Source organism: Aulonocara sp. 'chitande type north' Nkhata Bay, linkage group LG8, assembly GCF_057382095.1.
Source record: "Aulonocara sp. 'chitande type north' Nkhata Bay isolate Kocher_YH1m ecotype deep benthic linkage group LG8, A_spYH_male_GT1.1, whole genome shotgun sequence".
Taxonomy (NCBI): Eukaryota; Metazoa; Chordata; class Actinopteri; order Cichliformes; family Cichlidae; genus Aulonocara; species Aulonocara sp. 'chitande type north' Nkhata Bay.
Genome location: NC_141351.1, coordinates 16,052,150 through 16,074,507, shown reverse-complemented (window position 1 = coordinate 16,074,507; position 22,358 = coordinate 16,052,150). Strand labels below are relative to the sequence as shown.

The following is a 22,358-nucleotide window of genomic DNA, read 5'->3' as shown; positions in this document are numbered from 1 at the left end:
CACTTCTCACGTGTGCACCACTTTGTATTGGTCTGTCATGTGGAATTCCAATAAAATTGATTCATGTTTGTGGCTGTAATGTGACAAAATGTGGAAAAGTTCAAGGGGGCCGAATACTTTTGCAAGCCAGTGTATATGGGACACTGTGGTGTGAATAAGGCACGGCGGGACCACAGATCTGCATTTTGAGCCATCTTTATTCATTCTACATGCATCACACCACAACAACACTCTCAACCCTGCTTCCCCGTGATTTACCACCGCGGGCGGGATCTGCAGATGCCATGCAGGTGCGTCCGCACGGCACCACAGACCACGCCCCACCACAGACACTTTAAAACTGAAGATCAATCCCATTACCCACCTTAGCATTGTTGCTGACCATGTCTGTCCCTTTATATCAACAGTGTTCTGATGGCTGCTTTCAGCAGGATAACACATGTAAAGCTCAAAACATTTAATAATAAAACAAATAGCCAATTAGTTTCAAGATCTGAATCTAATAGAGCACCTTTGGTATGTGGTACTATGGCAGATTTGCATCATCAATGTACACCTGGCAAATTTGCAGGAACTGTGTAGAGGAATATTTCCACTAAACTGTTGAATCTACGAAGACTTAAATGAGGTCTGAAAGCAAAAGGGAATCCAATCGATACTAGCAAAATGTACCTAACAAAGTGGGTGGCAAGTGTATTTATACTGCATAGTAATCAGTCAAACTACATTGCAAAGTTAGACCTTTATTTCAAACAATACCTGAATGTTAACTTAACAATGTGTATTTAATTTATACAAAGCTTGATTAGCTGATTCAAAGCTGAAACAGAATGCTCTATTTGTTGTGATGCCAAGGAACACAAACAGCGCTGCAGTCATAACTCATCCCATGTGTCATTGTATTTTTGTCCTCTGTTTTAGGCTCAGCTGTGCAACATCAGTCAAATAAGCTTAAGCTGTTAAGCCAGTGAGTTAAAACTATGTTGGCACTTCGGGTGAACAAATAGAAGTTCACATAGCACCAGATTTAGCAGCTATTCTTCCAAGCTGTCTTCAGTTTAGTGATATGTTCTGTATGTTGGAGCATAATTCAAATGTTTGGCAACCTTTAAATATTGTATAAGCTAGTGATTCAATACAGTGAACTTTACATTCAATCACAGAATTTCATTCAATCTTTCTATAGTCACAAATACTTTTTATGAAACCAACCCTTGGTGTCAGATCAGCAACATTCTTTTGTTGCTTTTTGCTTTATTGGATAACAGTCTTATCTATAGACTTGTGACTTAACTTAAACTTTCCCTCATGAACTTGAGATTTAAGACTTGCTCTGACAAACTTGGACTTTGTTGAAAAGATAACTCCGTTTCAGACATGAACAGGTCACAGCAATGTCACATCACTGCCACTGTCAGTGTCAGTGAGTCTCATTACACATGCAAGACTATCAGAAATGCACAGAAGGCTTCTCGGCACCTGGCAGCTGAGACTGACTCCAGCACCCCTGTGACACTAAGATTCATAAGGAGTTAAAGAGATGGATGGATGGCGTTCTAAACATGTTCTTCGGAGACCCAAGATGTAGATGTAAATGAACAGTAATTGAAAGGTAGAGGTAGTATTCCGTGATATGTTTTTGATAATCTAAGGGCAGAAGGAGTAGTTTATCATTGTAGCAGATTCTTAAGTGTGTTATTTAGACTTATAAATTATGTATTAAAAAAAGGATGAAGATCCCTCGGCGTCACTCATTTTTAGTTTTTTAAAACAGTAAGAGTGGAGAGCTGATGGGGGAGTGAGAAGCCAAGAACGTTGCACACTCATACAATAGGGAATGGTCAGTCGCCACAAGCATACCCTGCTTTATCATCTATTTTAGCATAAATGGGATTGTAATAAATGAGCAAAATAAATAAGACTTAAAACAAACACCTCAGACCCTAGAAAATCAGAAAAGTGTTTAGAATTCAAATCAGCAGAAGGGTAGTTTTCTCACACACTTCTATAGAATTGGAATTTGCAACCGCCTACTTGCCATTTAAAAGAAGCCCTAATACCTAACCTGGACCCACAGCTAGAAAGAGGAAGTGTAGTGTAATTTTTGCATTCATTTCCCACAAAACTGAATGAAAAACAATAGTTTTTGAAATACAAAGAAACAGACAGGGTTGATTTAGTTCTGTTAGAGCTGCACAGGGCTCCCAGATTAATCACATCTTTTTAAAAAAAGGTGAAGTGAAACTTGTGTGCTCATTTTTAACCATCCGAACACTTCAGACGCTGCTCTTCCCGCAAGCTGCCGGGCAGACTAGCAGCTGCTTTGCATCTCTCTGCATCTCAGAGATGAAAAGTCACATATTTTCTCAGCACGCTGGCATGGCTAGACCACATTACAGCACACATTGAGGCATCCACAATTCCACACTCTATACTGCAACTTTCCCCCTCTGCTGAAAACACAGTGTGGGAGAAGACGTTTGATTCTTTGCAGCTCCACCTGACAAAGTTAAACCAGGCACTGTAAAGAAATTATATGCGCCAGATTTTAGGCATGGTTTAGGCTTTGAAGCCCATCTATGTGAAATATGAGAGGGAAATCTGTCAGCTAATATCTTTTTTCTCTCCTTTTTTTCAGAAAAACTGACTCTTACATGTCTAATTGTACTTGAAAACCGGATTTGGAGACAAACCTATACCGAAGTTTTGATCTTACACTCCTGTTGTAAAGGACAGAGTGTTCTGTAGTAGAAAATTGTTCTGGTGTGTGGACTTAACCACAGACTGTAAGTGGAGCTATTCATTTTAGAGGGGAAAAACAAGACTTCTAATTGAATACTATGTTATATTGTGGAATGTCATTCTGGCTTTTGGAAACACATGAAAAAAATCCTCCAAACAGTATGGATGGAAAAACTGCATAAAATCTTCTCACAAGGCAGTTAATGGTTTCCATCTCTTAATGCTGCGGTTAGTTTCCATTGCTTATTAATGCACAAGTCTGGATCACCATCCAAAATCCTCTCATTGCTGCCCTGGGGGAATGACTGCTCTAAACCCACACCTGCTCTGCATTGACCATCCTGGTAGCTTAATTAGCCCAAAATTAAGGGCAGAGTACTCTTATCTGAGGCCCAGACGCAGTCGAGGAACTGGGGAGGAAAAAGAAGGTCCTGTCTAGACACTTTCCCCCCTTTCTCAAAAAGTACCTGAAAGTCAGACTCATGTTAGCCCAGCCCCCTTCTCTTCCTTTGAGAAGGATTGCAGAGTTGTTGGTTCAGTCTCAGGCTGGTTGTCATGTCTGACTAAGTCTGGACTCCAGCAGACTGAGCCGTGGCCAACAAAATCCTGGTTGCCCGAGCAGATCCAGCATTTTAATAGGCTGTCATTCCACCGATGGAATCTGCTGCACAGTTTTCACACATCCTAAGCCTCAAATGATGGCTTTGGATTTGTTCCTTTTCTCCAAAATGGAACAATATGCTCGCAGTGACATCTGCAGGATTCGCCATGATTATTTAACTTTAAACGCAAACCACTTGAGGTCATTAAATCGGATCATGCAGTGTGTATTTTGTTGATACCAGAACATGGAAAACGTGCAGTTATATCAAATCGCTTATTATCCCTCTAGCCAATGATAGGCCTGAGTTTTCAAAAGGCACACCTGCACGTTACCCCAACATGTACTTTGACTCTACATTTAAAGGATCTTTGAAGGCAGATAAAAAACGAAGGTAGAATGTTACATATGGTAAAACCAGTTTTAATGTGCAATGTTTTCTTTATGTTAGTAAAAAGGATACATAAGGTAATTAACGTTATTTGCCTTGGCAAAAACTGAAGCTTCAGAACTTTGGTTGCATTTTATAGCTTTTGCTTGAAATAAACAAGAAACGACTGTAGCCGCGTTGAATTTATTTTATCTCCGTTTTTTTAGATTTAAATTCATTTTTCATGCCACGTTTCGACAGTTAAAGCGCCCCTTTCCATTCATGGACGTTATGCTATGCGTTGTTTTTTTTTTGCGGACTCGTGTGTAAACACTTAGCAGTTATGACAAAGCTTCTGGTTGAGTTTGTCTTCAGAATGAGAACTTTTAGAAGTTTAAAAGTCGCGAGGCTAAATATGCGGTCGTCTAGGGCAGAGATGGCGCTCCCACTATTGGCTGGTTGTGGCTTCAAGTCGAGCAGTTGAGACTTACGCAGCCGAGCCATTGGTGCGTAATGGTGCACGACTGGACGGCAGATGTTTCACCACCGGGACAGTCTGTCTCTGCACACATTATCTGAACCCTTCTGAGTTTTTTTCTTCTTAGCGTAGGCGTGTGTTAACTTGGTCTCCTTGCGATTTAAAAGTTACCTAAGAAGAAAGAGAGAAAGAGGAAGGGGGAAAAAAGTGGACAACCTCTTCAAACCGTCCCGGTTTTTACCGGGGAGTTGTCGTCATCAATACCACAGATGTCCCCCCCTTTGCTCCCTGAATGGATAGGGCAGTCTTGGTCTATGCAGCTCATTGCAGGCCAAAAGATTGGAAACAACTTGTGAGTATCCGTCAGTTTGGCGTCTAGAGGGAAACGCTCAGAAATGCCCGGCTGCTTCGCTGGAGCTCAACTCTGAGGACTTTTCTCCTGCATTTGTGCTTTTCCAGGAGGGAGAACTCTGCTCTCAGTTTGCAGCAAGAAGGAAAACTTAGCGCTGAAGTGGCAGCTCTCACATTATAGTCCTCGCTATGGATTGTATGTATTTATTGATGTGCTTTTCACTCAGTCAAGTATTTTTGGAGTGTATTTTCGCAGCAAAAGCGCATGGTGAGTTATCCATTCCGTTTCCCTTTATTTTTTACACATGTTTTTACGGTGCAGAGAGATGCACTGTAAAGTTTATAAAGTGGGGGGGAATAATGATAAGAATGAAGCCCTGCATCTATTGATGGGTCATACATTAAACCTGACAGCCTTGCTGTTCAATCAATGTAGGGTGTTGCTGTATTTCCACTGTGACTATCCACTGTCAGCTATATATAGTTGTTTCATAAAGACAGTATTAATGCTAAGATAATTCATTATGTCATAATAAATATTATTTGTCTATATTTTCTCTTTTTTACTCAATCGTGCATGTGTAGTTTCTGTTTAAACTGCTTAGTTGTCATTTCCTTTGGAACTTGCTTTGCATAGGTCACTACTGTCATTCTCACTTGACACTGTCTGTCTCATCAGAAAAAATCTCTGGAAAGTTAAGTGAATATGGTCTTATCGTGCCATTCAGCACAGACTCCCATGGCCGGTACATTTCTCATGTGGTCTCAGCTGGAATTGGAAGTAAAGGTGCTGCTGCTCCTGTTGTTGATGCTGTCTCAGGCTTTGGCAGCAGAAGAAGGGTGGCCCGCAGTGCCTCTGAGATGCCCTCAGTCACCTCAGCGTCGGCTCAGCACTTATTTTTCAATGTTACTGTGTTTGGGAAAGAACTGCACCTCCGCTTGAGGGCCAACAGGAGGCTGGTAGCCCCAGGGGCTTTTGTGGAATGGCAAGAGGACTTTAAGGAAAAGGCCAAGGAACGAATCCAAGGAGACTGTGTTTTCAGTGGAGATGTGACTGACATGCCAGATGCTTCTGTGGCTATCAGCAATTGTGATGGACTGGTAAGTACCACTACTGCAGGCGTGAAACAGTAGTATGATGCTTTCACTTCTTTGACACTGTGTCAGCCAGAATATGCTTTGACATGTATTTTTTCATATCCAGAAAGTCTCCCGGGGCACTTGTTCCACATAACATCATCACATTAGATAAAAATGGTTACATCATCTGAAATCCTTTGATGATGTTAAAAGGCTGCTGTCATCTTGTCAGCATGGATACTTAATAACATGTTTGCATTGTATTAAAGAAATGTCAGCGTTATTTACAAAATGTCTCTCACAACATCTTTACAATGCTGCCCATCTGTATATATTTTCCAAAACATCCCACCCACTAGGCTCTGTGTGGGCTAGTTTGAATGCTGTTTTTTGTTGTTGTTATTAGACTCATTTTCCCGGCTAGATCAGACCAATTTGGAAAATTACAGAACAAACATCTCAAAAATTGATAAAGGATGAGCCTGATTGCATTTCTTTCTGCTGATGACCATCTGAGTGTTGATAACATAGACGTAACTTCATGTAGCAGGCTTTAGCCTAGCCTTTGAAAATGTCAAAATCAGTGAGCTTCAGGGATGTCTTCTTATTTTTGAATGTTGTTTTTATGCAGGGTTGACATGACAACATAACCTCTCATAAGCATAACATCAAAGGTCTGATAACTGAACAGCTGAACCAACCACAGGACATTATAATGATGCCTTGGTCAAACTTTTCCATAGTGTAGTGGAAAAAGTGTGAGTGTTTTAAACCTTTGGTAAGTTGGTAAAGTTGTTAGGAAGTTCTTAAGACTCGTATTGTATTTTTTATTTAGTGGTAGTGTAGTTTTAACATAATGTAATTACATTTTCTGTAAAATGGTTGAAAAAAAAGTTATAGTTAGTTGTTACACAGCACAGTTGGACTTTATGAGAGTAAGTGTACAGGAAGCTAGTTCAGAGGAAGCTGTAAAGACAAATTTGAATCAAGAGAGAACTAAAGAACAAGGGGTCTGTTTACTTCCTATTAAAGCCACTAATCCATCTAGCTATCCATTTTGTTAATATCCAGTACAGGTTCATGGGGTACTAGAGCTTCTCCCAGCTGTCACTGGTACACCCTATTAACAGTCACTGTAGCACAAATGACTGTAATTAACTTGAAGAGTTGAGGTGATGCTCCATAGGTAGCAGTGAATGGATCTGTACAGCATACAACATTATTTACTCCTATTTACTCCTATTCTTGTTTTTGCACATGTAGCGGTGCCGTTGTTTTTATAGGTTAGGGTTCTTGCTCATAAAATGTTAGCATTCTACTAATGGTTTACCGCTTATTTACTGTGTAAAACAATGTAAAAATTGATTGATCTCCTTCCAGGATTGAACTGGGGATCTTTTCCCCATTGGTCTTATTGTGCCATTTGATCTGTAAATGACTACGCTGTAGAATCCAGATTAAAAATCGCCAGATTTTATTTTTCAACCAAGTAAAAGTGCATTTTCCCTTCAATATTCCAACATATACTGTATATTTTGTTAAATATACTTTAATCTAACTTTAATATTTGTGACTTAACATGCTTTTACTCATGCAGTATACTTTTATAGGGCATAGGACATGTGGGAAATCTCTTGTTTTATTTAATGCTTTGACTTAATTATAAACCAGCCACATGTGACAGTTTGAGATAATAAAGCTAATTTTTAACTTAGCAATTAAGTCTCCTGTGTTCCAATGACTCCTTTTAATATGTAGGCGTAGGAGCCAGGTGAGATGGTATAGGCCATCCAATTAGAACGAAAAAATTCAGCTTATATACTTGAAAGAATTACACTTACTAAAAACAGTCATAAATATTCAGAATGTCTCCTTCATCTCAGTCTTGTGCACACCTATTTCAGTGAAGTGTTGCCCAATATTACATATCTCCAAAGTGTATTAATGCCTCTTAGAGCTCGCGAGAACTACATTTAGGCAGTAATTCTCAGTGGGCATCCATGCTTTACATTGCTGTAGTTGTTTAGTTCATTAACAGTATGAAATTGTGGCTTAGCGTAGCTTTTGTGAGTGAGAGTTAATTAGCTGCAACTTATACAGGTGACAGTTAATGGTGGCTTAATATTTGAAACATGCAGTTTGAATATTTTTGTACTTTGCTAATAAAAAAATTAGGGAGTATAAATTAAAAGTGTTTAAGTAAGGCTTGGTTGAGCTTTTTTGACCCCTTTGCCAGATCCTAAAAGTCAGGTCCTAAAAGGAAACAGCTACTGGACCCCATCACCAAAAAAGTTGAACAATGAAACTGGTATAAAACATTCTTAGGTTTGGCTTAGTTCATAATGAAAGAGCACATTCTCAAGAGGCCTGTCTGTCTCCGCAGCATTGTACTCCACCATTACCAATACTATGTGACTCATTTTGCACTAACACAGTCTCTTGGTATCACCAATATAAAGCTGTGTTATACTGACAGAGCAGAGCGATGGGAGGTGAGACACTAATGGATGTTTGCAGTTGGGAAAATTAGAGTGAATTTCCAAACAAGCATGTGACATTTGAAATGGCAGGCTGACCACATTGAGGCTACCTCTGACAAAAACAGCATGCGTGGAAGTAGAGTGAAGATAAAGTCACCTGGAAGCTTTTGAAATCCTTCACAGGAGACAGATGCATGTAATGTTTAATTTAGGATTCCTTTTGTAAATGACTACATATTGTGAAACACTGATTAAATAGTTCATCCAACCTTGAGTTGAAAGATCATTGAGGGGCAGTTCTCCTTTCAGTGATCATCTGTTAATTACAATAGCAAAGACGAAAAAAAGAGATGCATCAATTGAAAAAAACAAACAAACCCTTTATATACTGATTCAAGTCTGCAGGTGACAGCAATTAACCCTGTTTTGACTCTAAGCCATATTTCAACTCTGCTTCCAGACTTGTTTGTCAAAACAGCGGAGCTTTTTGTCTCGCACAATTCGAAGAAACAATAGAGGGGTCCTAATGTATTTAACTGGTTGCCATCACTACGCCATCACGTATTTATTATTATTAACACAGGAAAATGTGCTGAAACTAAGAAAAAAGTAGATAGAAACACTTCTCTCTTCTTTTTGAATGTAATGATAGTGAGCGGTATACAGACAATGAAATGCAGTGTTCACATAGAAATCACAAGTTATTTCTGAAAGCCAACTGTGTACCCTTCAGTGGCAACAAGTGACACACTGGCCCTATGCAGAACACTGTCCTATTCACCTAGAAACATGGTAGAAATGTCTGATTTGTTATAAAGCACAGTTTAAGAGAGACCAATCCTGGTGGTTCTTTCTAGTTTAAACCATGTTTTCTTAGCTATTTTCTGATTTTGTGTTCTGAAAGCTTCTGTTGTGCTTTTTCAGTTACATTTTGTTCTACTAGCTTTCTTAAACTAACTCCATTCTGGTAGAAACTTTTTTGTTGTTTTCTGTTTTCCAAGCTCCTCTTTGTACCCTGGGTTTAAAACTAGTAGACACAAGCATATGGTTTATGTGGTTCATTTTGAAGCCTCCAGTTTGGCATTTGGGCTGTGTTCATCTTTGCTTTTGTAAGCCAGAAGTGATTAAATTCACTAACTTGTCACCTAAGGATAGTCAACTGACTTGGTCCACAAGGTTAATGTGATACTATTGCTGTGTCTTAAATCTTACATTTAAAACTGCACTGGACGCTCCTTGGATGGTCTATTTATAATGACAAAACAAGTTAAGTGTGGAATGCACTGCATTTGTGAGCTTTAAAAGTCCCCATCTTGGTTACAGTATGTAGTAGAAAGAGAGGAACTACCAACCAGTTTTTAGCTAAAGTTGTTCTGCAGGCATTAGACCTGCTATATTTTGTTATACGGATATTAGGCCTCAGTCACAAAGGCCTAGAGACCTGGCAACCGAGTGAAATCAAGGTGAAAATGTGTATTTCCTGAGTGCTTCCTGGTGGTTGCTGGCAGTTGCTGTGAAATCAATCACTAAAACTGCATTCACATAGGCCTATGGATGCAAGAGCCCCCTGGTAACCACTGGTTACTAGATAAATCTGTGTATTTTGCAACTGGTTGGGGAATAGTTGATGGAGGTTGCTGGCAGTCACTAGGGTGAAACTAGTCGCAAAGAGATATGCTGTGCACCACCCAAAAATCTTATTTTCATTACTTTGCTCATTACTTTGTTGTTGTTTTATTAGAGGTAGTTTTATTAGAAGATGCCAACTTGTCTGCAGACTCATGCAAGCTCCTTGCCAGGCAAGAGTGAAACTCTTAAAAATGAAATTTGAAAAGACCCTTTGCATTCAGAGTAAAAGTTGAATCTTTTGAAATGTGTTGAAAATGTGTTGATATTCTCCATTTCTGGTTTGTGTCACACTTTTTGCATTTTACTTGAATTGTCAAAGGCGATCTATTATTTCTCTACAGGTCAGAGAGTAAATGGAGAGTCTTTTCAAATAAGTTGACAACCTCCATGCAAACTACAGGTAGCTATTTATGATTTATAACCATTTTGTTTTGGTTTTGTTTTTTTTTTACAACTTTTTCCAAAGGTAGAAACTATATTAGAAACACCCTTCAAACATTTTACAAGTGTTGATGATGGACAGTTTGTCCACCAGAGGGCACTATACAACTTGGCTAAAAGTGTTTAGAACACCACAATAAGCTCATCTGAGCCAAGTAAGGTAGGAGGTAAATAAGTAACTTATGACAATATCTCGTAATATCTCATTTAGGTTTAGTGAAAAAAAACTACACATAACAAATGTTGGGGAAATCTATTTAAGTTTTTTTTTATGTCTGACAGAAAAAAATTGACTAATAGATTGGATATTTAAATCACCAAATATCAGTGTAAGTCTTAAAAATCTGCTAGCAATTGAAGCAATCACGAGGAGTCAGCAACCTCCTGTAACCGCTCACCAACTGGTCAGGAAATACACATTATTCCCTAGCAACTGGAGGTTGCCACAAAATAATAAAAGCAGATAAGAAAATTTTGTTAAAGGAGTGTCCTTCACAACATAAACCATTGGGAAAGCAGTATGATATATGAGGCTCAGAATAAAAGATAACATCAAATTAACATCATTTTGTATATATTTTTAGGTAAGATTTGAGTATGCTCTTGCTCTGAAGCAAATGTCTGATTCATTGTTTCAAAGGCAAATTGTTATGAGGCAGAAATTTACATTTTGACAGACTGATGTGATCAAATCACGCAGTAAATAAAAATCCTAACACTGAAATCTGCATGTGATTTAAAGGGTTTTTTTTTGTCACTTTGTGTCAGGAAAAAAAACAAAAACAAAACAAAAACATGCTGCTGCTAATCTCTGAGATTAGATCTCCACGAACAATATAGCACTTTATCGTCGGTCACGGTGGCAGAAGTCTTAAACTCAGCCAGGAAACCAAAACTATCTGCATCACTAAAGACCACTAAGTACATGTGGGAAACTATGCTTTGTTTGTCGTTTAGGTGAACTTATCCTTTAAAAAGGCTGCTGTCAGACTGTTACCAATATAGTACATGTGTTTCCTTGCATCAGAGCCAACATAAACATGGACTTGTTCGTGCATGCAGGGATTTTCAAGATGCATTTTTGAAGTTGCACAAACAGCTTGGAGGCAAATTATTTAGTCTGATGTGTCTGCTTTACGTAGAATGAAGATCAAGTATGATGAAAGGACCCAGTCTGAAAAGGATAAGAATGCGAGTCATATGCTTAGATTGTTAAATGCGGGCCAAATCTTTAAGATGCACTCTAAGTCTTAATGTACCGCCAGCACTCAATCTTCAAAAGCTTTTTGATGGACTTCAATAGAGACCAAAAATTTTGTAATTTCACTTTGTATTTTACCCGTAGTTGACTACAGCCCAATTGCAGTGACTCACACACACTGTGCTAAATAATTATCTGGATGGAGATTGCAGTAATGCGGGTGTAGCCTGAATTATGGGAAGTGGATAGCACAGTTTTAGAGTGTGTGTTTTTTAATTTTCATGACAACAAAGTGCTAAAAGGTGAGGAACTCATCAGTAGTCATCATAGTTCTTGTCTTACAATTTTTCAGCAGTTTCATTCTCTTTACTGCAGCTGCATTTCAGTGATAAACCTCTTTAGTTTTTCCTCTGCAGTGAGGCTGCTCCAAGAAAGATGACTCCTACAAACATATTCAACTATCTGGTCTCCTACCCTGTGTTAAAATGTGCAAGATTTATGGCATTTGAATCTCATTACAATATGCAGAGTAAAGCTGCTTGTTAATCTTGAATATATTTGGTCCGCAGATTTTTAGCTGAACTTGCAAAGATAGAAAGTTCAACATAACTTCATAAGTATTTGACAAAAACAGATCCACACTTTCAGTTTCATTTGAAGGTGTTTTGTATCTAGTGACTGCCAGAATCTGTGATGTCATCCTCTGAATCTGGCTCCTGCTAGACGGCAACAGCTGTGCGCTCCAGAAGAGCATGAGCTATTGTTGCGAAGCGATGAGTGATGGCTATGATGATACTGTGTCCTGCTCATGTGTTGGGAATTAGCGAAGATGATGGGCTGATTGTATTACATGTGTGATAGTGACACGAGTGCCAGATAACCGCGGGGGGAAAAGCGCTATTTCTGTGTCCATCAGTTAAAAAGAGGGTGAGCCACCCGGCAACAGTCAGTGAGTTGGGAGTTGGCTTACTTGTGTGTGTGTGTATGTTTGTGTGGTGGGTTGGGGATGGTAGGTGTGGTGGTGGTGGGGTTCGGGTGTTTTCCATCCACTGAGAATGGAAAAATGCTTGCATAAATTGTTCTATTCATGAATCTTTGCAGGGACTCTGTTCTGAGCTTTTCCCACTCCAGTATTCCAGGATTCTCTGGCGTTCCAGTACTTTGCTGGCACTGAGGTAAAGTCACTAAATTAAGAGCTCCATCAGTGGAAGCCCAACATCTCAGCCAATAACGTGATTTATTTCCACTCACTCTAATCCTTATTTGTAGCAGCTGTGTTATGTCTGCATAAACAGGTGCTCATTCAAACACACACTGGGATCCAGGACACACACAGTTACGTTTACCGCTGCTGCTACTTCTTTGTGTACCAATTTTACCTTGATGCTTATTTCTACAACTGTTCCTTCTACAAAGTTTATTCTTCTAATTCTTGAAGAAGCTGTTATTGCTACTTACCTCTCCTTCTACTCCCATTAAGAATATTTAAAATACTAATAAAAGAAGTATATTAATAGATTATGTAAATTTTTAAGGAGATTCAAATGAGTTTGCTTCTAAAATCAGCCTGTTTTTCCTTAAGTGATCTATTCCTACATTATTGTGCATGCATGTAAATATAGAGCATGTAGACTTATGGCGATTATACCCCTAATTTTCTTCATAGTTATCTTCTTGATCACATGGTATGCGTGCCCTTTCTGGCTCAGCACAGTGAAATGTGAAAGTTGATAAAAAGGAATCATGTAGTAATCCCCAGCTCCCACAACCTGTCTTATATGATTATTTCAAACCCTCGACTCTGCTGAGTCCAGCATTGCTGAGCCACGATTTAGTTGCTGGCTTACTGATCATCCCGGTTTTGCCACAAAAGCTTTTATCCAGCGTCACTGACATGGCTGTTGCTGCCAGTATATTATGAATATTGAGTCAGAAGTCCCATCTCTTCTATCCATCAACAACGCTGAGGTTATGCATCTCGCTTTGGCCTGTTCATGAAATGAACCGCCTGACCTCACGATAAAAAGAGGACTTAACTTGCCCTCAGAGACTGGGGGCAAGGATTGTAAAACCAAAATTATATAAACATTCTCTAATTACAGGTTAAGCTACAGGAATGATAGCTGGATTTTGATTTCCTTACACGTTGCAGCACAAGCATCGGCAGCCCTTGGCACTTGCTCCATTTTTAGATTGCGTTTTCCTTTCATGGACATGCCTCCATCAGATTATCTAAGTAGATAAGATTGCTGTGAATGATCCCAGAAGCATGTTGTGACACTGCCTTTGTGTGCAGCATGCATGTCTCTATTCATATGTAATGCACTAACTGAAAAACAGCCCGGGCTGTAATTTCTCTAAGTGAGGCCCAATTTTCTCTGAGGATTGTAGGGGACACGTCTCACTCGCTGGACCGGGATCCTGTTTTTGCTTATCTCTCTTTCAGTGGTTGGAACCAAAGTTCAATAAGGCGGAAGATAATTAGCATTAAATATATTAGATTATTTATTAATACACAGCCGTAACTCATTAAGACAGAAACATATATGAGTTGTGTGACCAAAGTATCTTTTCCAGTGCTATGCATTTAGTTATTAGTGTAGTCAACTAGATTTTCAATGAGAGTTTCTCTGCAACTCTGCAGCAAAAAGTCATTTTTCACTTTGACTGCTTGTTGTTGAAGACAGACTGAAATTATTGCAGTATCTGCTGATACTGTTGATAGCTGTAGAAATGTCCCACGGATGACTTTTTGATAAGAAAAAAAGTTTATTTTTATTTTGAAAGCACGATTGTTATGCTTATTTTTAGCTTCAAAAATTGGTTCCTGGACTCTACTGATATAGATTGACCATCACTCAGTAAAACACATGTGTCTTTATATCAGAGATGCATGTGAAAACCACGAATACCAAACAGGCACACAGGCAATGCAGGCAAAGTTGTCATGTTAAAATCAAGTTTTTGGGAGTTTGCTTGTGGTTGTTAATAATATTGAACTTTTTTACTTCACTGTGTGCACTCACAGTTTTTAAACCAATCAAATTAGCCGTAGAATCACACATTTGCTGTTAAACAAGACCATCTTCCAGGAGTGGAGTTTTTTCACCTGTACTAACTGAGCAGGTGACTCACCAAAAACAGTTACTAAGAAATTACATACAGTAAATATCCATCTTCAAATTTGCTCTAACCAATGTGTGGAATTTAGAGCACTGGTGAGCTTAAGGGTCAGCAATATTTACCTGTTTCGTGTGGTCTCTGTGACACAGCTGAATGTCTCAAGTTCAGAGTGTTTTTCATTACTTAGGCAGGCATAGCAAGCCAAACCGCACACTGAGGTCAATGCACACTTATTCATGTGGAACAGGCTTTTAAACCACTGTATCACTTGACATAGAAAAGCTGTGTTTGTGTTTTGTTTATTAGTGTCGCTGCTAAGTATACTTCTTCATTCAAGTCACGAGAAAATAACTTTTTAGAAAAGTTCAGAAATAAATGAAAAAGGAAGTATTATATTAGCGGCACAGTTGATAAACTGCTCTTTAAATGACAACTGTAGCTCATAGATGTTGTAACAAAACTTATGTCATTGCCTAGATCCGCCTTGACCATAGATTTTACAAATGTTTATGTCTGGTGTGTCTCTGTAGGCAGGTCCAGATGCTGCTTCTCTCTCTCCGAACAGACCTGACTTCACTTTTTACCCGCTGCTGAAATAAGAGACCACAGAGGAAGTACTGGAGCATGTCTTACTTGGCATTTCCTGGTCAGGGGCTGCAGAGATTCTTTCACTCCTCTTTGGCTTAACTGTCACATGTCCACCCTTAGAGTCATGGCTTTTGTATCATCTGTCTTAAGTGACTTTGTTTCTTCCTGTTTTTTTGTAGGCACACTGCTCTATTTACAGCTCTGTATTTAGATTTCTTTTTACAGCTGTAAATACACACATTCTTGCCAAAGTCTTGTTGGTGTGCCTTCTTCAGAAGGATAATGATAGGCTGGGTAGCTTTATTCTCTTCGTTAAGGGCAGAATTATGAAAAATACAGCGTGCTCACACACACACACACACACACACACACACACACACACACACACAGAGGGAGTACAGGCTTAATAAAAACAAGACATCAGACAGAAGCAAAGTGTCAACTTCATATTTGCTTTTCTTTGCTACCAAAAGACACAGCCGTGACCGTGGTTCAGGGGTTTGGGAAGCACATCTGTAACCGGAAGGTCGCCGGTTCGATCCCCGGGCTCTCTGTCCTGGTCGTTGTCTCCTTGGGTAAGACTGCTTACTGGTGTTGGCCAGAGGGGCCGATGTAGCGATATGGCAGCCTCGCTTCTGTCAGTCTGCCCCAGGCCAGATGAATCTGGTTCAGAATGGGGGGGTATATATACAAATAAATGGGTAGGAGAGAAAATGGAGCTAAACTCACCTTTTAAAGGAAAAGTATTACAGCAATTCTACAAAGGAGGCGTTCCAGTTGCTTTTATTCAGTACCGTGTCCCATTAGTGTGTGACTCAGTCAAATAAACTGTCTCAGTTAAAAGCAAAGCCTGTGAAATGTGCTGTAAAACAAGCAAATATCTCTTAGGTCCTGAGCACCAAAATGATTGCACACTCAGTATAGACCCTGAATTAATTTTGCATAGGATCTTGGGTGACGTGATCCATGCACATCTGTAAGTAACAAGATGTGAATGCATGCAGAATGCGAATGTTTGGTGATTGCTTATACCTATAGTATGGTCTCGATTACCTACTGCACTGATGAACTTCTCCTCTGTTTTGATGTTGAATAACAGCATCTGAGAACTGTCACTTTTCTGCTATTCATTTTACAGCGATGTGAAAAAAGATTTTACAAGACTTTATGCAGCCCTGTGAAAACTTAAGTACAATGTTAGGCAGGTAAGTAGCAACCAAGAGCTGCTAATCAAATGCAATTCATTAACTGATGATCAGTAAGTGTGGCTGTCTCTTTAAAAGCCAAAGTTTTGGTAGTCTGCTAGTCTGGAGCATCAAGGGGTGTGTTTACACAGTGCCACAATCGTTCCAGGACTGGATGCTCTAAAAATTTCACCTCAAGGCCAGATTGTTCAATAGTCTGAGAAGTAACACATGAAATTAGTCTGAATAAGAAATTAGCAAACGAATAGGACATGCAGACATCGTCAGAGTTAGAAATAATAATTTCAATGGAAATGACGAATGTGTTCTTCAAACCTTGCCCAGCCTGGCTAATCTTTCACCCAATGCTTCCTCGATAATCTTCCACAAAATGGATTGGCTGGGTGGAATCTCCCTCTGTAATATATGGTCAAGCTGGTCGCACAATAACTTTACCACCTCCACAGCACACTTAGCTGCCTCCACCAGAGGTGGGACCAAGTCATTGTTTTGCAAGTCTCAAGTAAGTCTCAAGTCTTTATCCTCAAGTCTCAAGTCAAGTCTCAAGTAATGTCAGGCAAGTCAGAGTCGAGTCTCAAGTCACTGGTGTAAAAGTCCAAGTAAAGTCACAAGTCTGAAATTTTGAATTTCAAGTCCTTTCGAGTCTTAAAAAAAAAAACGAAAAAAAGCATGTTGCAGTTATGCTAAATGTAAATATTAGACCATGTAATTTTTTAATCTGTGTTTTTCTCAACACATGACAAAATAGTGAACTTAGAAAATATACACAAATTGTGAAATTGCACCTCTTTAAAATGCAGCTCAATTAAACCTAGCTCCAAGAATAATTTTCACCGACAGTTCTGAGATAAGCTGCATGTTATTCTTGGATGCGCTTGTAGGACCGGCTTTAAAATCGCATGACAAAAATATCATACATAAATAAATGATATTTTTTTTAAAATATCATTTAAAAAAAAAACTGCATCACCAACGTAGCCTGGAAAACATTTGCTAGTTAGATGAAGTCAGCTATCTCATCGTAGCATATTTATATGCATATTTATAATTATACGCTTCTTGGAGTGAGTGCATACACTCATGAAGTTTAGTAACTTCCGGTCACTGCAACAAGCCCAGGTACAGTTTACCGACGGATGGGTGCAGGACCTTGAAATGCACCGTGTAGAAAGTAAAGACCATCGTACGTATCATAAGTTTACCAGTCTCACAAATCGTCGTCATAAATACACATTCGTTAACCGTTTATTAATAGGACCTTTGAGCTCAACGGTAATTAATTAGTAGTGGAAATAATTTCTGGTAGCATCACAGAAATGTAGCAGTGACAATAATATTGTATGCTGTAATCGCACTGGGCAATTAGTGATACAAAACAACAGTTTTATCCTGTGAATAAAAGTATATGTTTTTGTCAATGTACCATAATAACAGAAGCGAAACGCAATATTGTGTCAGGACAATTCACTATTTATGCACAATAAACACAATAAATAAAGGAGCATAGCGCGACAATTTCTGTTCAGCGCCAGACTTGCTTGTAACCTATATCACCAATTATGTTAAGAAAAATGACGCATTAACTACAACAGCAGACTGACCTGTGTGGAAATGCTTGGAGCAGACTAACCTGTGAGCTGGAGTGTTCTGGGACGTTATAATTGGTCTTTGAATGGCTGCAATCCAGTCGCCTCTTTATTACTTCGGAAACATGGCTCGAACAATTTCTCTTCAACGACGTAATCCGATAACAACCGATCTCTTTACCCGTCGGCTTCCCGTGGCTGTCATGCGACCGGCTATTGCAGTTAATAATACAACAGCTTCTTGACATTTTTGTGTTTCTTTTTATCGCTGTATAACTGATTTTAATTGAAAGCCTGCGTGCGCTAGTACCGCTTGCCACGAGTTCCCAGAATCCTTTGCGGTTCTACCCGTGAATGACGTTACATTTTCAATCTCTATATAATATGCGTGTTAAATTTTATATTTGGGGTAAAATATCAAGTCTTTTCAAGTAAACCGGTTCAAGTCCAATTCAAGTCCCAAGTCATTGGTGTAAAAGTCCAAGTCAAGTCACAAGTCTTAGAACATTTTTTCAAGTCAAGTCTAAAGTCATAAAATTAATGACTCGAGTCTGACTCGAGTCCAAGTCATGTGACTCGAGTCCACACCTGATGCTTGACTGATAGTGTTAAGTACTTCTTACATGTTACGTCATTCATTTGTTCTTCTCTTTGATACGAAGACGTTACGAAGAACTTGAACTCAATCGTCCGGAACACCTTCTTCCACTCTTCCACTGTCCAATGTCTGCGCTCTTTTGTTCATCTGAGATTTGGCTTTTTCTTGACATTTCTACCATGAAGTCCAGCATCCTGAAGTTGCAGCTGTCAGTTGACAACCTGTGAGGCATCTTGGTCTTAAATGACACACTCAGATTTTTGTCTTCTTACACAGTTGTGTATTAGGGCCAATTACTCTTTTGTTTTTGTCTTTGTTAGATCCAGTTTGTTCTGCTCTCTGAAGGGGGTAGTTAACAGCATGGTAAGAGAATTAAAGTGTCCTCGCAGTTTCTCACATTGAATAGCCTTCCTTTCTAAGCCCAACAATAGGCTGATAGGTTTATAAAAAAATGTTCTTTCTTTCTGGCCATTTTTAGCCTGTAAACAAGCAAACAACGGCTTATCCTTCCAACACTAATCTAACCGTAAAGAAAGCAATACTTCCTTTTTTTTGCTCCCTTATTACTTTAACAGTTTTCAGCTGTGCAACACAATTGCAAAATTGTTTTCTATTAATCAATGAGCCTTGTTAAATAATTAACTTGGATTAGGACCCATACCCCTCTCGTCCTAAGACAGCTGGGATAGGCTCCACCCCCCCTCTCGGAAAAGAACAGATGGATGGATGGATGGATCCATATCAGGAGATTGATATGGAAGTATCACAGTTGTTGATAATATACAAAAATGCAGATCACTCTTAAAAAAAATCACCTGATTAATTTTAATTATTTGTGAAATGGATCAAATTCTTTGTGAATTGCATTTTGTTTTTCTTTGGGAAAAAAAAAGAAATTTGCTAATGATATCAAAATATTTGACTGCCGGTGTACATCTCAGACTCAACAGGCCAAGCATGTTAAATTTCAGATTTCCTAACAATAGGAAAAGACAGAACAAGTACGGCTTGTTTGGAAGGGTTGCCAGGAGAAAGACTCCTCTGTTAAACAACATGGCAGCAATGATGCGTCTGAACACACCACGAGACTTCTAGAACCAAATAAAGGACAGATGAGTGGAGATATTTGGCCACAGTGCACAGCAAATACCTCATACTAGCTGTCAGGATGACAGTTGTTTTGCACATTGTATGGAATTGTGTGAAAACTCATTCTTTCCCCCACGACTGCATCTATACAAATCTACAAACACTACTTTCCACTGATTTTCAGGTCTTTTACTGTTTCGATTCATTCCAGGCAGGTGTGTTTAAACTGCGCTAAAAGCTCAGAATTTGCATTTGAGCTTTGAATGTTTAAAGTTTAATGTTCATTTAGCAACTAAAGAGACAAATGAAAGCCTAGGACAGTGCCACATATTGGTAGTCACAAATACATTAATTGCCACTATGTAATTTTTCAGAATTTTCCTTTGTACCTGAGTGTTTTTCGTTTCGGTTTGGTTTTAGAGTTTGCGCTGTCTAGTTTCATTCTGTTTATGTGTCGGTTGTTCTTGGCCAAAGCATAGTTTTTGCAGGTTTCATTAAAGGTTTCCATAGAAAAATCCTCTGTTCTCAACACTTGTCTTTTGGGAAGTGACAGTATACACTATTGAAGGTTTGCTACTGCTCATGAAATCATAAAATGAAATCAATCACAGAAACATTATTAAATAAAGGTTTAAAAACCTATCAGATGGTATTTTGTTATAATGAACCAACCAATATTCCCAAGAAATGCACCTTAACAAGGTAGCCAGTATGGAAACACAAACTATAGTTAAAAGACACCTTTGATTCTGTTTTCTTACTTTTATCATGACTGACAGAAGTGATGCATTCACTCTGCATATGTACTGAGTTGCAATAGGTATACAACAAAGAGAAACCTGAAGTAGAAACAAAAACCTGTCTTGAATTCCTTGTTGTCTACTTGCAAATTAAGCTCCTTTATTCCCTTCTCAGAGTCACATCCAGATACTATTATGCTAATAGAGAGAAATGCTATGTTTTTTGTTTGTTTTAAACATAATATTTCCAGTACAGCAACAGACCTACTCTAGTTATACAAATAAATATCAGGTTTGCTTACCCACTGAATCAAATATTTTTTTTTCCCACTTTTCCACACAAAGAAATCCACTTTCGAAGAGACAAACACGACTGTTTTTCCAAACCTATAATTCAGTGCTGCTAAAATAAATGGTGAGTGTTGATTAAAGAGGATGATAAGTCAATATTTCCATGCTGGTGTGGACAAAGTTACTGCTCTACTATTCTTGTTGGTCTATACTTACCTTTGAATGTAAACAGCAAGGTCAGAGTTCCTCTCAGTGGGTAGCTGATGATTGGATATTGGTATTTTCTAATGCAAGCAGAACACACAAAAAAATCCAGGTTGAGACAGTTGAGTATATCACAAAGCAAACTGCAAACTTTACCACAGGCTTCGAATTCTGTGAGCATCCCAGACTGGCATCAACGCTTGTAAGAGTATCCAGCTGAAAGGATTTCTATAAACTCTTTGAAAAACTTAAAGCAGATGGAAATATAACACTGACATCACCACTCATCATTTAACACAGGGTGAAAGAAGACTGACATTCAATGAATCTTAAAGGGCCCCAAATTATGTCTACCTGCGTCATTCCGCTTATTGAGCACTTTACTAAATCTTCCAATTGATCAGGCACTCCATAATTACTGGCTCCAGTGGAAGAATTGTACTTTCAAGGAGGAGTGGTACATTCATTTTGAGCTCTCTTTTTCCAGGCAGGCCTGATCCGGACTGATAATGGGGAGTTTTTCATTGAACCCCTTGAGAAAGGCCAACAGGATGTGGAAGTGAAGGGGCGTGTCCATGTGGTCTACCGCAGATCAGCCATAAAGCAGGAGACAGGCCAGCGAAGGGAAGACCTCCACAATGAAGGTAGGCAAGGAGGGGGAGTGTGACGTAAGTGGAAACAAAAAAAACCCCAAACCTATATGTAGGTTTGAGTGCAACAACTGTGTGCTCCGGCCAAGTAAGGACATATGAGTAAGTGCAGAACTGAATACATCATTGTATACCAGGAGCAGCAAAATTGATGTCCTGAAGGTTGGCGCATTAGTCACAGAATGGACAGAATAACAGAGGATAATGAAAGTACCTACGTCATACATAATTATAATTATAAAGAGCAAAAAACCAACATATTTTGACCTATTTATTACATGAACTTTTAATCATTTTAGTTTCTATTCATTATTGTATCTATTGTATCTGTGTAGTAATATATTATGAAACTCACTGACTGTTATTTCCTGTTAGTGAACATTATTAACGTTATTGTCCACTGACTGAAACTAAATTTGATTTTCTTAGTGTGCTACAGTGTAGTAATGGTATGTAACTGCCCAATAAATTAAGTTTTTCTTTCAATTAGATTCACTCTGTGGTAATTTGGTGATAAATGGTGATAAATTGTGAAAATCACTAATTTGTTGCTGTCAACACAGTGAAATTCACATAAACTGCTTCACTTTATCTTGCGCCTCCATACAGACCTATCAGCAGAGGCAGTGCTCAATACACCAGCTGGTAAAACGAGGAAAGCTGGGGTTTGGTGGTATTATTGGGGACTGGGGAATTTAAGAAAGCTAGAGTGGGAAGTGACCTTTCCTTTGCAGCCAAATGATTCAATTTCATCATGAATTCCTTCTCTATTCCTTTCTTCCTGAAAAATAGCTTCAGCATCTGGTGGGAGACTCTTACTAACCTCACAAATTTTCTGTAGCTATAAGCCTCTATGGTTTACTTTTAATCTGTTGCTCTCTAGTGCATATGTTCTTTGTAACAACTGTCAA

General features: G+C 38.8%; 1 protein-coding gene across 2 annotated transcripts in view; it reads left to right on the top strand.

Moving 5' to 3' along the window:
- The first annotated feature begins 4,240 nt into the window (after positions 1–4,240).
- adamts14 (ADAM metallopeptidase with thrombospondin type 1 motif, 14) overlaps positions 4,241–22,358 on the top strand; it is a 56,740-nt gene continuing 38,622 nt past the window's right edge. The window contains exons 1-4 of one of the 2 annotated variants that reach the window (XM_086303868.1): positions 4,241–4,543; positions 4,651–4,810; positions 5,222–5,643; positions 21,285–21,441. In XM_086303868.1, the coding sequence (XP_086159994.1) occupies positions 4,732–4,810; positions 5,222–5,643; positions 21,285–21,441 (658 nt within the window). In that variant the 5' untranslated portion in view covers positions 4,241–4,543; positions 4,651–4,731. Of the gene's footprint in view, positions 4,811–5,221; positions 5,644–21,284; positions 21,442–22,358 lie in introns of both variants that reach the window. The other variant, XM_086303869.1, reaches the window with a different exon arrangement.